The 14,313-nt window shown below is 33.5% G+C and overlaps 2 protein-coding genes and 1 long non-coding RNA gene across 3 annotated transcripts; 2 read left to right on the plus strand and 1 right to left on the minus strand.

Annotated features, from left to right (window-relative positions):
• Positions 1–8,948: 8,948 nt before the first annotated feature.
• On the plus strand, positions 8,949–10,943 carry LOC132061359 (uncharacterized). Its single transcript, XM_059454194.1, has 3 exons — positions 8,949–9,501; positions 9,631–9,705; positions 10,912–10,943. The coding sequence occupies exons 1-3, from the start codon at positions 8,949–8,951 to the stop codon at positions 10,941–10,943; spliced, it is 660 nt and encodes a 219-aa protein (XP_059310177.1).
• A 1,598-nt stretch (positions 10,944–12,541) lies between these two features.
• LOC132060795 (uncharacterized) lies at positions 12,542–14,313 on the minus strand. Its single transcript, XR_009416027.1, has 2 exons — positions 14,230–14,313; positions 12,542–12,914 (listed from the first exon to the last, which is right to left on the minus strand). It is a non-coding gene; the product is annotated as an uncharacterized LOC132060795 (long non-coding RNA).
• LOC132060443 (thioredoxin-like protein AAED1, chloroplastic) lies at positions 13,342–14,068 on the plus strand. Its single transcript, XM_059453484.1, is given in 3 exon segments — positions 13,342–13,351; positions 13,466–13,769; positions 13,771–14,068. Coding segments are annotated over 3 exon segments (504 nt in total). The 3' UTR covers positions 13,961–14,068.

The raw sequence follows: 14,313 nt of genomic DNA on the forward strand, positions 1-14,313 counted from the left end.
AAGGAGAACCGCGGTATCCTTTGCAAAATATACAAATCATAAAGACTAACTAAAGTGGAGTAACCAAATTAATCACAGCAGCTCGTGCATCGCACGGCACAGCTTTAGCTCTTATATGAGTGTTGCTACTAGTGCAAAGATGGGCGTATTTATGCCACCATCACCATCTCTTTCGACTAGAGGCAACTCTAGAATTTAAAAGTTTATGTGTTTTGAATTTAAATTTATGGATTCTGAAGTGTATTACATGTACATATTCAGTGAATTTTTATAAATGTACGTGACTTGAACTAGAGTTACTAGCTCTGTACAGTTTAGACTCATAACAACTTATGCCTTAATACCCTTTTGTGACCATATCCTACATATAATAGCAAACTCGAACTTTCAAATACTCCTTTCCAACTTTAATTTTATTTTTTTTTCAATTGCAACCGTGCAAACTCCTAATAAACAAATGTCAGAGAGAAGAAAAACAGAATTACATAGTGATTAATATGTGGAGAATTATCCCTCTTTGGCATAGATCAGGGCAAATTTGGACCTTTTTAAGTTCATATATAGTCATTAGTCAATGTTTAAAATTTGTATGCTCTTGGATTTTATGTAGTACATATTTTTATTTTATTTAACCAACAGTAAATGATTTACATCAATAACGCAACTCCAATGTAAAATAATAATGTTTGCATCACAATTTTAAACATGTATTCTGATCCAAGTAATACAACAATGTGACCCGTACACAAGAAATCTACTAGCTAATAATGGAGGAATATTAAAAAGGAAGTTTAAAATGAACACAACTCTTAACATTATAAAACTATTGCATTGACTTTTTGAATGCATATTAAATTCCATTTGAGGAAACAAATTAAAATCCAACAACCTAACAAAATAAAGAATGTCAAAGGAAACGTTCTCTGCAAGCTTAAATTTTGAAAAATAGCTATAAAATGGCCATTTCAATCCAAATTTATACACAGAATTAAAATGCCAAAGAGCAAAAAGAAGACCATAACTAATCCTTCAACATTTTCTGCAAATGCAATGTTTTCTAATGAAGCACTATTGACAGAGAAAAGCAAAACCTTTAATCAGATGAAACCTAATAGTTTATCAATTTCGTCCCAAAACCCTCAAGATTTACCTCAAACAACACATACTAAAGAAAACAAAAATGGATAAACATAACGGTAAGGTTACTACTCACAGTAATCTTGTCGAAATACCAAATGTGTCGCAATATGACTTTCTTCAATCAATCTATAATCACATTATATCGATCTCGTATTACTTCCCTTGTTTAGAATACCAAACCCTCGGGGTTTCATGTTTGACCATCGTTTTGCCGAATTATATTTACTCATGCTATGAATACGTTAACTGGTGCATAATCTTCTAATTTCGGTGTACCCAAACCTACACCTTACTACCCATAATTCTTGTCTCTGGTATTTAATTTTGAGTACCCAACGTAAATTGCATAGACCAAAAATCACAGCAAAGCTGTAGAAAAATAATTTACCTCTCTTTCTTTCTTTAGGCTACTTTGTTTCTCAGTTCCTCTTCTTCCCACTTTGAGATTTCAAAGAATCTCTACCATACGTACAACATTATTCTTTATTTATATATTTGCTAATTACGTATATACCCTTATTTAATGTTGGGTATTACACTTATCCATTACAATATGTATTCAAAGTATCTTGTTGATAAGCCTCTCACTATAATAGTTTGCAGGTTCAACTGAATTCAGTATGTATATATTTATTCACTAAATAAGTGAATTAGATGGCGGTGTGGAAACATTTTTAATTTGAACCCGTAAAGTTCAAATTCGGAACGACTCATTGAAGACATACATATGGAAAATTCTATCACCCTCAAAACACAGATGAACAATTTATTTGAAAAATTCAAATGTTTCTATTAAATAAACCCATATATCACAACAAATACAACGACGACGATGACAACAACAACAACGATAACAACATACCCAGTGAAATCCCACAAAATGTGATCTGGGGAGGGTAGAATGTATGCAGACCTTACTCCTACCTTGGGAGGTAGAAAGACTATTTTATTTAACCCTCGGCACATAAACTAAATATACATGATACAACAATAGAATAAACAACATGTCTTTCACTTAATTTGTTGATGCACGCAGCTTCATTGATGCTTAATTCCTTATCCCTGTGCCACAAAATGATTCAATTCAGAAGGGCGTAACTTTTGACGGAAAAAAAAAATCAATAATGTCATTAACTCTTGAACAAATCTAATATTGCCGAAAAATTGCAAATAATATGGATGTCAAGTGAAAGAAGTATACTCTTCTAAAAAAAATTAGGCCAAATACATACATAGCCCCTTAAAGTTGTCCGAATTTGCCATTTAGATATTTACCATTTTGGCCATGAGAATTTTCTAAAAATTAATTAATTGAGACTTCAGGTATAAGACAAATATATATATAAAAATGTAATTCATCAAAATTTCGTTAATCATCCATCCACCTACTTTTATTCTTTTTTCCAATTTTTTCATTCTTCTTCGATTCCTTTGTATCACAATTTTTTCGGCCTCGTCAATAAACAATAGTCTAGCTCCTCTGGGCAAATATATATTTCCTCCGTTTCAATTTATGTGAACCTATTTTCTTATTGATCCATGCAAAAAAATGACCTATTTCTATATTTGGAAACAATTTACTGTTATGGAATGATTTATAGCCACACAAAATATACGTAACTCATTTAACCCACACGTTTAAAAGTCTTCTCTTTTTTCTTAAACTCCATGCCCAGTCAAAGGGATTCACATTAACTGAGACTGAGGGAGTATATACATATTTTATGTACACACACATATTGTATTACGCCCTTTCGATTAATAACCTCCTTGGCCAAGTTTTTTTTGGTGAACAAAAGTACTTTTTCTCTTAAAATACTTTTTTTTTTTTTTTTAAAGATTTGGTGTGTTTGGCCAAAAATTAACAGATCTGTTGAGCAATACAAAATCCGTTTTTCTACTATTAGAGAAGCTACACATTTCTATTTCTTCCAAGAAGCATAAGCAGAAAATTTTCAAGATAAAAATATTCTTACCAAAATTTATATTTACCAAATTATATCTCATTGATTTAACCTGAATGAATACTTAATGTCTTTCATGAAAGAATATTTGAAATTACCTCTCCATTTAAATATTATTAAATGTAAAATAAAACCTAACAACCTCTCCATTTAAATATTATTAATTGTAAAATGAAACCTAACATTCTCTTTTTCATAATTTAACACTTCAATATAATTTGTAAAGAACGCCCAACACAATCTCTTTATCAAATGCTAAAAAAAAAAACTTCTTAAATGAATTTGCTAAATACAAATTGCTTCTTTATCAAATGTGTTGAATGCATGCATAACTTATACGTTCAACTTTTATACATATGGTAAATGAAAAATGATAAAATTTCAAAAAACAAAATGGAATTCATTATTCAGAAGTATTAGAATAAGTTCAAAGCTTATAGTACCTTAAACTGCATCGTCAAATGAGCATGAACAGGAAGTTGGATGTTTATGGCCGGTGACGGAGGAGCTTGAGTTGCAGTTACTGGTGGCTCATGTGCATCGGCAATGTTGATACGGCTGTTCCGGCAACGGCGTATGAGAGTGTGCAAGCACCACCACACTATGCTTACAATAGCAGATACTAAGGCAAATTTGAGAGCTATGTTAATGGTAATGTGGATGTCCATGATATAATTTTAGCGATGCTTAGCTTTGCGTTTGATTTATAGGGGAAATAATGTTAAAGCACTTGGTCGACAGTGCGCTTTGTTCCGCCTTACCTCTGTTACGTTTTTCTCTTCGTTGGGTCCCATTCTTTGCTGGCTATTTGAGTCACAACTTTGCTCGTTGGGTCCCATTCTTTGCTGGCTATTTGGGTCACAACTTTGCTCGTTGGGTCCCATTCTTTGCTGGCTATTTGAGTCACAACTTTGCTAAATACCTGATATTTGGCACAAATATCTGATTTAGTGTCATTTGCATTTCACTTCTTAGTACTTTAATGTGAGTTTTGAATGCAAATTGTTGTATAGGGAGCTCATTTTGGTATGCTTGTATGAACATGTACAACAAGGACCAACGGAGGGTATTACGAAAGCGATTTTTGATTGATTCCAGGCTTTTTGTATGTTGATTGACCGTTGGGAAGGAAGTTCCACTACTTGAAGGCATCCAACACCGGAGGGTCTCATGCGGCGGCCATGCGTCGCGCCAACGCACAAAACCCCATCTCTCAATCTCGGACGGGCCATAATGGGCATGCGCGCACAAGCAAGACACATAGAGATCATGCGGCGGCCATGCGCGACGCATAGCCAGCGCACAAGCGCGTCGTTGTCCTGCTGGATCGGGATTGGGCCAACTTATCTTATTTTTACCCTAGCGTATAAATAGTCATTTTTAACATTAGAAAGACGGCTTGGACGAATTTTGAGACTTGTGAAACTCTTTCTAGGTTTTATTCCTCTTCTATTATTTTTCTTTACATTGAAACCCTAGGTTAATCATGATTTCTTGTTTCCATTCTCGAATCATGTGTAACTAAACACCGTAATTCTGGGGTTGTGGCATAGCCATGAATATTGACGTTTGACAAGTATTTCAATCTTAGTAGCTTGTTCATATGCAATTGCCTCTTTACTTCTATGCTTAATTGCTTGATTGTCTGCGCAACAGTTGAGTTCTATTTACTAATTGATACCCGTGCTTGGGAAAGACGTTGTCAATATGGAGAAGAAGTAATGAGATTGTGATCTGAATATCCCTATATTTGGGCTAGGATTTGTGACTAGGATAGGAATATACTTAGCTACCGCAATCAATTTCATGTCGTGCTCTTATTGCATTCGTGATAGGTCAATACCATAGGAATATAGGAGGCGAGTTATCTTGAATCGGCGAGTAGTGGTTCGGGAGAATACTACGAGATTAATAATCCGGTTAATTGACAATTGTGAACAAAGTTGCTAAGGTGTGATACTTGAATGACTCAATAGGATTGGTGAACAGACCACGACCCTGGAATACTTCTAAAATCTTGATAAAAGCAGTACTCAAATACGTTCTTAGCATAAATTCTGGTTACATTGTTAGTTATTTTTATTACAGCATTAGTTTACAAAACAACCAAAACTTTTATTCTCTACTTGCATAGGTAGTAGCAATAGTTTATTTTCGTGAAAGTATTGGTCTTAAGTCTCTGTGGGTTCGACATCCAATTTTATATAATCACTATATTACTTGTACGATCACGTACACTTGCGTGTGCATTTGGACTCAACAATACCCACCCCTTTGTTCTGTGTTTTAAGCTTTCGGAGGTGGACCTGTGGTCTTGTCTCGTCTAAATGTGGAACCACATCGATGGCAATGGCTAAACAAGCCATTGTGTTGGCCATATAGTGCTAAATTCCCACCCCTTTGTTCTGTGTTTTAAGCTTTCGGAGGTGGACTTGTGGTCTTGTAAAAGTAGCTCGTCTAAATGTGGACCGACATCGATGGCAGTGGCTAAACAAGCCATTGTCTTGGCCATATAGTGCTAAGCCTACATCGAGAAATTATTTTCACCCCAACTTTATATAATACATTTTTATATTATATATGATATTTATTTTTTTAATCTAAGTATCTATAGATTCTTATTTAAGTTCATTAAAATTATAAATAGAATAATAGTTAGTGAATTGTAACAAAATCTAATGCTATTCCTTGTGATTGTTATTTCAATATTATGTGCACTAAGTATGTATCCATGCCTATACGTGCATGTGCGTATATTTGAGTTTCACTCCTCTCTTATTCTCTATTGTTTATATAAATAAACAAGTTCGATTGTCACTAATGGAATATTTCTTAAATTGTAATAAAATTCATTTACAGTATAAAAAAATCATTTTTAAAAATTTGCCTCTATTTTTAATTGTTTTTGTATTACCTTCATAGAAATATATTATAAAGTTATCATGACCTCTATTTTAATTATTTTTGTATTACCTGATAGAAATATATTTATAAAGTTAGTATGACTAGTTATTTTTCACTTTTATAAATAAATATTAAAGATTTTATTATTTTTAATAAAATTTAATTTTTGTTTATTCTGCTAATTCATTTTATTATAGAACATTATGACTTGTTATTTTTCACTTTTATAAATAAATATTAAAGATTTTATTATTTTTAATAAAATTTAATTTTTGTTTATTACGCTAATTCATTTTATTATAGAACATCATTAACTTATATACTCAATTAGTATTTCTCACTTTTCTCTTCACCTAGAAGATATATTTATTTTTTATAAGAAATTTGTTACATAAATTTTTAAAAAATTAAAAATATCATGATTTTAAAGAAGTAGAAAAAAAAAGACAAAAATTGATAATGTAAGGGTAAAATAGGCATTTTAAAAAGTCAAATAGGATAAAGGGGGGAGAATGTCTATTGTTCAAAGTTGAGGGGGGAGTTTGATTTTTAAAGCATAGTTGGGGGGTGTAAATGATTTTCACCCGTTAATAATTATGTTTGAGATATGAGTCAGATAATAAAAGATAGTTTGGTAAATATAAATTTTTATTTTGAAAAAAATAATTTTTTGCTTCTTGGCAGAAGTGAGAATTTGTAACTTCTTCCTACCAACAGAAAACTCGCTTCTGTTGCTACTCAAAATCTATTTAATTTGGTTTTTGGTTAAACACCTCAAATTTTTTCAGAAAGTGTTTTTCAAGAACTCTTGAGCCGAAGATTTATCGAAGCTTGCCTCTCTCTCTACTTCTCAAGGTAGGGGAAAGGTCTGCGTACACTCTATCCTTCCTAGACCCATTTGTGGAATTATACTTAATATGTATTGTTGGTGTTGTGTGTTTTTTCAAGAGCAAAAAAGACTTTTAACTTCAGAAAAGTTTGACCAAACAGACTATTAATCGACACAAATGATAATGAAAGGAATGGAAACGAACAAACAAATTATCTTTTTCTTTACTTGTTGTTCCATTAATGCTTAACCAATATTTTTTGATGAGTATATTTTCGTGTATGTACTTGATCTGATGCAGAAACTGAAGCTGATCAGTTACATGCTATAAATATTTTTATTATATGTGAAGTCTCAACTAATTAATTTTATAGCCAAAATTTATCCCCTTCTGAGTTGATTTTTTTTCTTCACTCTACTGTTTTGTGGCACAGGGACAAGGAAGCATCTTTGGAGCTACGTAATTAGCAAAATGAGTGAAAGATAGTTCGTTTATTCTATTGTTGTACCATGTGTATTTAATTTATGAGATATTGGGTTTTATGTAATAAAAACAATTGATTTTTGCAAATAAATTATTCACTTGTGCTTTGAGCGCGGCATAATTTTTCATATGTATATTTTTAGGGGTAAAAATAATTTTAGTCCCTCAATTATGCTTTAGAAATGAAGTACCTCCCCAACTTTGAACAATTGACATTTTCCTCCTCTTATTCAACTTCCGGACATTGACCGGTAACTTTAAATTAGTTGACCGATCATCAAAGGGCTAAAATGAAATTTCACTTATATAATTAATTAGTGAGTACCCTATTTAATAATATATACTTTTTCCACAGTTTCTCCATTAATTAATTCTAACCGTCATCGCCGTTCTCCACGGCCTCTAAGCAATTCTTCATATTTCCAGAGAACCCGTTCAACCCTGGTAAACAATTATTCACGAATCTAGGCACCCAAATAACGCTGAACTTCAATTTCACTATTTGGAGAACTAAGTCACAGTAAAAAAAACTATCTATAATTTTTACTTTCACTACAATTATATGTTACTTCTAATGGACACGTGATGTACTTCGTTCTACTTATATATTGGAAAAGTTTGAAAGTTAAGAGATGAAATATGATTTCCTAATCAAGAAATTGATAGCGTAAACATGAAAAACTCAAGAAACAAATTAACAAAATATAGAGCAACGTAGTAGTTATGGCATGCTGTTGTTCGGCAATTTTGTGTGTTTCTGGTGCATTGGCATCTTATTTGTCTAGATTGTTATAACATTTATTGTAAATTATATCCAGATTCACTTGATTGTATGTAATATAATTGGTTTATCATACTAGGGAGTAGATAGAGTCTTTGTGCAACCGATACAAAGATGATGCTCAATCTTAAGTCCCATTAAACCGGAGATAAACCTGAGATATAAGCATCTCATTACACTAAACTTTTTTCTCTCTTTTTGGTGAACTCTTTTTGTTGTAAAGAAAATTTGGTCAATTTTTCTAAAGATTTGTCAAGCATTACAAGTTTTTTGAAGTTATAATGAATTCCCAAAGAGAAGCTTCTATTAGTATACATGCGCGAAGCTTTATTAGTCTCGGACATTCTTTTTTCTGTTTCTGAAAAGATTAAATATATTTAACGTATTTGCTATTTTTGTCATTCTCAGGGATGTTATTCAGCTTATCAGTGCATTGTCTTGGAGAATGTTATTATATTTTCAATGTTGATGATAACCAGTATGGAATATCAAATCTGTTGGAAGATGCTCATAATGTTATAGTAGGAGGTTCCTCTACTTGGTTGGCAAAAACAATTTCTTTAGAAGCTATTCATCCAGAAACTGGCGTCACAATGAGATTGGTTGATGATACTTATTTAAAAAGATTATTTGATGTGTATAAGGACTCGGAAGATAGAGAAATCTATGTGCATTTAAGCATAATAGATGAAAAAAATGATGAAATTGAGGGCGAAAGCTTCCCGTGGATTGACGATGAAGAAGACCATGTGGTTGAGAATGTGGAGGTTCACTCAGACAAATATTGAGAATGTGGAGGTTCACTTTGAGGGGGTTAGCGACGATGATAATTCAATTGAGAACCCAATGACAAAAGTGAGTGACAAAATGCAAGGTGAGATTTTCAAATATACATACGATGAGAAATTGAAGAAGGAGATCGTTGTGCTTAAGAAGGAGCAAATATTTAATGATGTGAAACATTTTAGAGAAGTTATGCAAGAATTTGTCCGACAAGAAGGATTTCCTATTAAGAAGTTTAAAAATGATAAGACAAGGTTTGTTGCTGTTTGTAAAGATAATGGATGTGGATGGAGCATTCATGCTTTCCTATACGGTGACGGAATAACATTTAAGATCAAACAGTTAGGTGGATCGCACACATGCATTAAAAGCATGAAAGGTTGTGGAGCAAGTTCGAGATGGATTGCTAAACTATTTGAGTCAGATTTTAGAGCCGACTATGGCATGTCTATCGATAAATTTTATGTTTCATTAAAAGAGAAGCATGGCCTTGATGTTAACACTCAAAAATTGATCAGGGCTATCAAAATTGTTAAAGAATTAGTGGCTAGAGATCATGCAAAAAGTTATGCCAAAATACCACAATATATAGCTATCCTGAAAGAGACTAATGCAGGTGTTATAAAGTTGAAGTGCATTAATTTAGATCTCTCAAATCCTAGATGCAACCCAATCCTTGAGAATTTTTAGATTAGCTTTGACGCTCAGAATTACGGCTTTATTAATGGTTGCAGACCCTTTGTAGGTGTCGATGCTTGTTTATTAAAGGGTCCATTTAAGGGCCAACTGCTTGTTGCCGTTTCACTTGATGCAAACTCAGGTATTTTTCCCCTAGCAGTCATGATCGCTAAGAAGGAGGATGGGCCAACATGGGAGTATTTTCTTGATTGCTTGTCTACTTCCATAGGAGATATTGGAGGCATTACATTTATGAGTGATAGACAGAAAGGGCTCAAGAATGCTATGAATTTTTTATTTTTTTTTCTTTTCGAATGGCCAACCATAGATTTTGTGCATGACACTTGTATAACAACTTTAAGGTTAAACATCCTGGTCCAAAACCAAAACAACTCTTTTGGGCAGCAACTAAAGCTTATAATGACCATGACAGTTGACAAATTATGAATGTGAAGAAATAAGTGAACCTGCTTATAACTGGTTGTTGCATGACTGCAAAGAATCACTTGGGAGTTGGGCAAGGCATAAGTTTGACAAATATGTAAAAACGGATCATGTTACAAATAACATGACCGAGTCTTCCAATGTTTTGTGGTAAAAGCTAGAGAGAAACCAATTCTTATTTTATTGGAGTGGATTAGAAGAAAAACTATGACTAGATTTCAACAGAGGTACGAAAAAGCTTTTGCTTTGGACACTCTGACTCCACCAAAAGTGAGAGAAAGAGTTACTTGAAATCAAGAGGAAGGAAGGAAGTTGATTTTGCTTCAGGGCTAATGAACACTTGTTTGAAGTGCACAACCTGAAAAATTATGTGGTGGATTTGAAGAAAATGTCATGTCAATGCAGAGAATGGCAAATAAGTGGAGTGTCGTGCTGACATGCTCGATGATGCATGACTCATATTAGAGAGGATCCTACCAAAATTTGTTCATCCTCTACTCACAAAAGAATTCTATGTGAAGACTTATTCTAAAGATCAATCCAGTACCGGACGAGAGCAAATGGCCAGTTGTAGATCACCCTGTTGTGCACCCTAATAAGGAAATGGAGAAGCTGAGAGGTCGAAAACCAACTAAAAGGAGAAGAGAAGTAGACGAACAACCAGCAAAAAAGAGATCAATTCACTGCACTTGCAAAATATGGCATCAAATTGGGCATGATAGTAGATCGTGTGGAAAGAAAACATAAAGTACAAATACTGGAGAACTTCACTAGTAAGTTTATTGCTTCTTATTTTTTTACGTTGAGTTCTTGAACGTTGCATTTATTTATTCTAGCTGAAGCTTTACTGCTCCATTATGCTGACGTGATTCTGTGGAAGTTAATTTTTTTTTTCCTAATGCAGGTTTTGTTAAGCTGTCTGCTGGTGCATTCTAGTATATTTTGATGCGATTTTGGCATTGTTGGTCATTTTTGGTGTGTTTGCGCTGATGTTGGTCGTCTCGCTGTTGCTGGTTTTTTTTTTTTTTTTTTTTTCTTAATTTTTAGCTCTAGTATACTTTTGTTTTTTAAAATTGGCAAGAATTTTGCTGCTAGTAGGTTGTTTTCCTTTTCAAACCTGTAAGAATTTGCTGCTATTAAGTTGTGCACTAAAGTCTTCTAGTGCGTGAACAGCTACTGGATTTCGTTAAACTCTGCTAGTAGGTTGTTTTACTTCTATGCTATGTTCGATATGAATTGTGTGTGTTCGTATAAAGCTAATGCATATAGTTTTCATATTACGCATTCTCTGCCACTTCTTATTTCCAACTAAAGTAAGAGCAGTTCTTTTGTTTGGTCAAATAGTAGGTGGATATTTGTTATTTCTGAAGGTTGGAGTCTTAATTTTTAGAAAACAATGTCGTACAAGCCCCCAGGATAAGAGCCCAGCACGTAGTGTGTAGTGTGATCCCTGCCATAGACAAAAACCTTATATTTAAGTGGAGAAGGATAGAGGAGAAGGTCCATTATATACCGAGTTTCGAACTGTGCACCACTTGCAGATCGGTTTTCAAAAAAATTATTTACTATCTCTTTTTGTTGGCGGGGTTTGATTTGGTGGTGTTCCTTTTACACTAGAAGGAGAAGAATATAGCAAATAACTCTAAATACTATGGATTATTACCTGCTGGTGCATTTTAATATAATCATAACTATCTTTTAGCCCTTTGATAAAATGTAGCAGTATGTTTTTTTTGGTTAAGTTCTAGCAATGTAGAACTTCTAATTGATTATTTTGTGCAAGCTGCCAACTTTTAGCCGTTATGAGAAGATTGACTTGTCGGATATGAAACATGTGCAACTTCGTATGAGATTCTTTTCGCTATATAAACAGAATTTATGAGATGCATCTCTTACACAAACTCTAAAACCTATTTTTAGTCTTCCAGATACAATGTTACAAAATCATTTCAAAGAAGAGCATTATTTTGAGAAAACAATTCAAGCTTGGGTTTCAGATCCCATGGAGAAATTACCTAATGTGGAACTAATAATGTGCCTCTTACTGTTTACACCTTAACCAGAAGCTACAATTCTTATGTGAACTCCACCTCTATAATTTATGCCGATGTCCGCATTTGGCAGGAAACCTACGACCACAGTATTCTCCTCGCTTCAGGTCCTTAAAACATTGTAAAAAATAATGCAGTAAGTGTATCAATTCTCTAAACGTGATTAGTATGTAATGTTGGCATTCTTAATTCTTTGTCTGGTTAGCATGTTATGGAGTACATGACTTTTTTGGTTCCATAATCTGACAGTTTCTTAGTCTTTTAACAGTTTGGTGGAGATAATTGAAGTTAAAAAGCACTAGAATCTCTGTGCATTATCCTGGTGTGAGTGAAAAAAAATGAAAATAGCACTTTAGAAACCAGAAAAATGAAGAATCTTTGTGAAATTATGATCTCGCTATTTACTCTTTATAAGAACTGCAGAAATAAAAAGAAAATGAATACAATTACAAATAAAAGCAGATAAATGGAAAAACACAGCTATTTTTTTGGTCAAATAAAAGGGAGTTTTATTACCAAAGTGTCAATTGTACATCACATATACAGCAGCAACTGAAACAGAATAAAACTAATACAGCAGATCAACAATGACTAATGAACCAACAGTTAGGGGTAAAAGTTCATCTCTTCAAGCTTCTTCCCTAAACTCTTCTTCATGGATCCTCTAAAGGATATGTCCTGGACAATTCTCCTGATAACAACTTGTGGATCAGTCCTCTGGGATTCTCTACATTCTCGTGCATCTCCAATTTGTCTTTAAACTCAGTAATTTTCTCTAATAATTTGCGAACCACAAACATCAATCGTGGATCCTTCTCTCATAAATTCATCTGCAAAAGTTGCAGAGTCTTGCTTTCTACAAGAGGAAAAGGACATATTCAGCAAACAAATGTAGCATTCATAATATTGCCAATCAAATATCATATAGTTTCTTTCCATGAAACTTTATAATTTGAAGTAACTTATTACAGGAGCTTGTAAAGGAGAATTACATGTTCAAAATTGCCACAAATATCGGTCTCAAAGTGAAAATGTCAAACGTTGATCAATTTCTTTTTTGGTTTCTAATTTTTAATAGGTGCGAAAATGAGGAAAATAATGAGCTACTGAGAACATCTAATGACTAGGCGAAACAAAACAATCTCCCCAGGGATCACACAATTTATCCGAACCGAAACCTTATGAATTTTACTCAACTTCTCTAAGTTTAAAAAAAAAAATACACATCTACTTTTCAAGGTTCAGTCTTGGTGCTTTACTTGGACAAAAAACGAGCAAGTAGAATGGGAACTAGTGATACATATTTACATGTTGCTAAGCCTATCATGTGATATTCTTTTCATACTCTAGGGAGCTAAAGCAGCAATTGTTCGTATGCAATAAGCAACCAGAAGCTTCAAAACTGAGCTAAGAAATACAATATACTAACTATTTCGATAAGAATATCTATTTCGGATCTGTGGAAAGATAGGAAAGCAGTCATTGCCTTTGGTCGTCATTTTGGATGCGTCCTTTGTCGCATAAGAGTTGATTATCTTGCAGCTAAGAAGGATAAGATGGATGCAACTGGAGTTGCACTTGTTTTAATTGGTTGTGTTAATCAGGCAAGAGTATTCTCCGAGCAAACAAAGTTCAAAGGAGAGGTTTATGTTGATACAAGCTATAGTTCTTATGAGGCTTTGAGATTTGTGTCAGGCATTACAACCACATTCACCCAGGGCAGGTCTGAAAATAATTCAAGCATACATGGAAGGCTATAGACAGGATTGGGAGCTTTCTTTGAAAAGGACACCAGGCCATGAGGGAGAAATTATTGTTGCAGGTCCCGGTAAAAATAACATCACTTACATACACAAGGACAAAGAAGCAGGGGATGATCCAGATATCAAAGATGTCTATTAATGAAGTCACTCTGCTCCTACCAATGCATATTTTATGTGTACATACAGACACAATATCTAAATGTATCATTGTATATGTTTATCATAATTAACAGAAAAAGTTCCAGTAGGTGGTTCTTGAAGGGTTTAAGAGATTTTATTATGTAAAAAGTGTTGTAACAAAAAAAGTACTAGCTATTTGTGCAATTCCAGATGTTTAAGGATCAAGATTTTTTTCTTCTGTTTATTCCTTCCATAACTAACTGATATGAGATTTATATGAGTTCTTACCTTCTTCCTGGGATTTTTTAGTCCGTGACGTTCTCATCTGCAAAGAAGGTTTAGGAAAAGGGGTTGAAGAGTTTGGAATTTTCG

This window comes from Lycium ferocissimum, chromosome 6 (genome assembly GCF_029784015.1).
Source record: "Lycium ferocissimum isolate CSIRO_LF1 chromosome 6, AGI_CSIRO_Lferr_CH_V1, whole genome shotgun sequence".
Classification (NCBI taxonomy): domain Eukaryota; kingdom Viridiplantae; phylum Streptophyta; class Magnoliopsida; order Solanales; family Solanaceae; genus Lycium; species Lycium ferocissimum.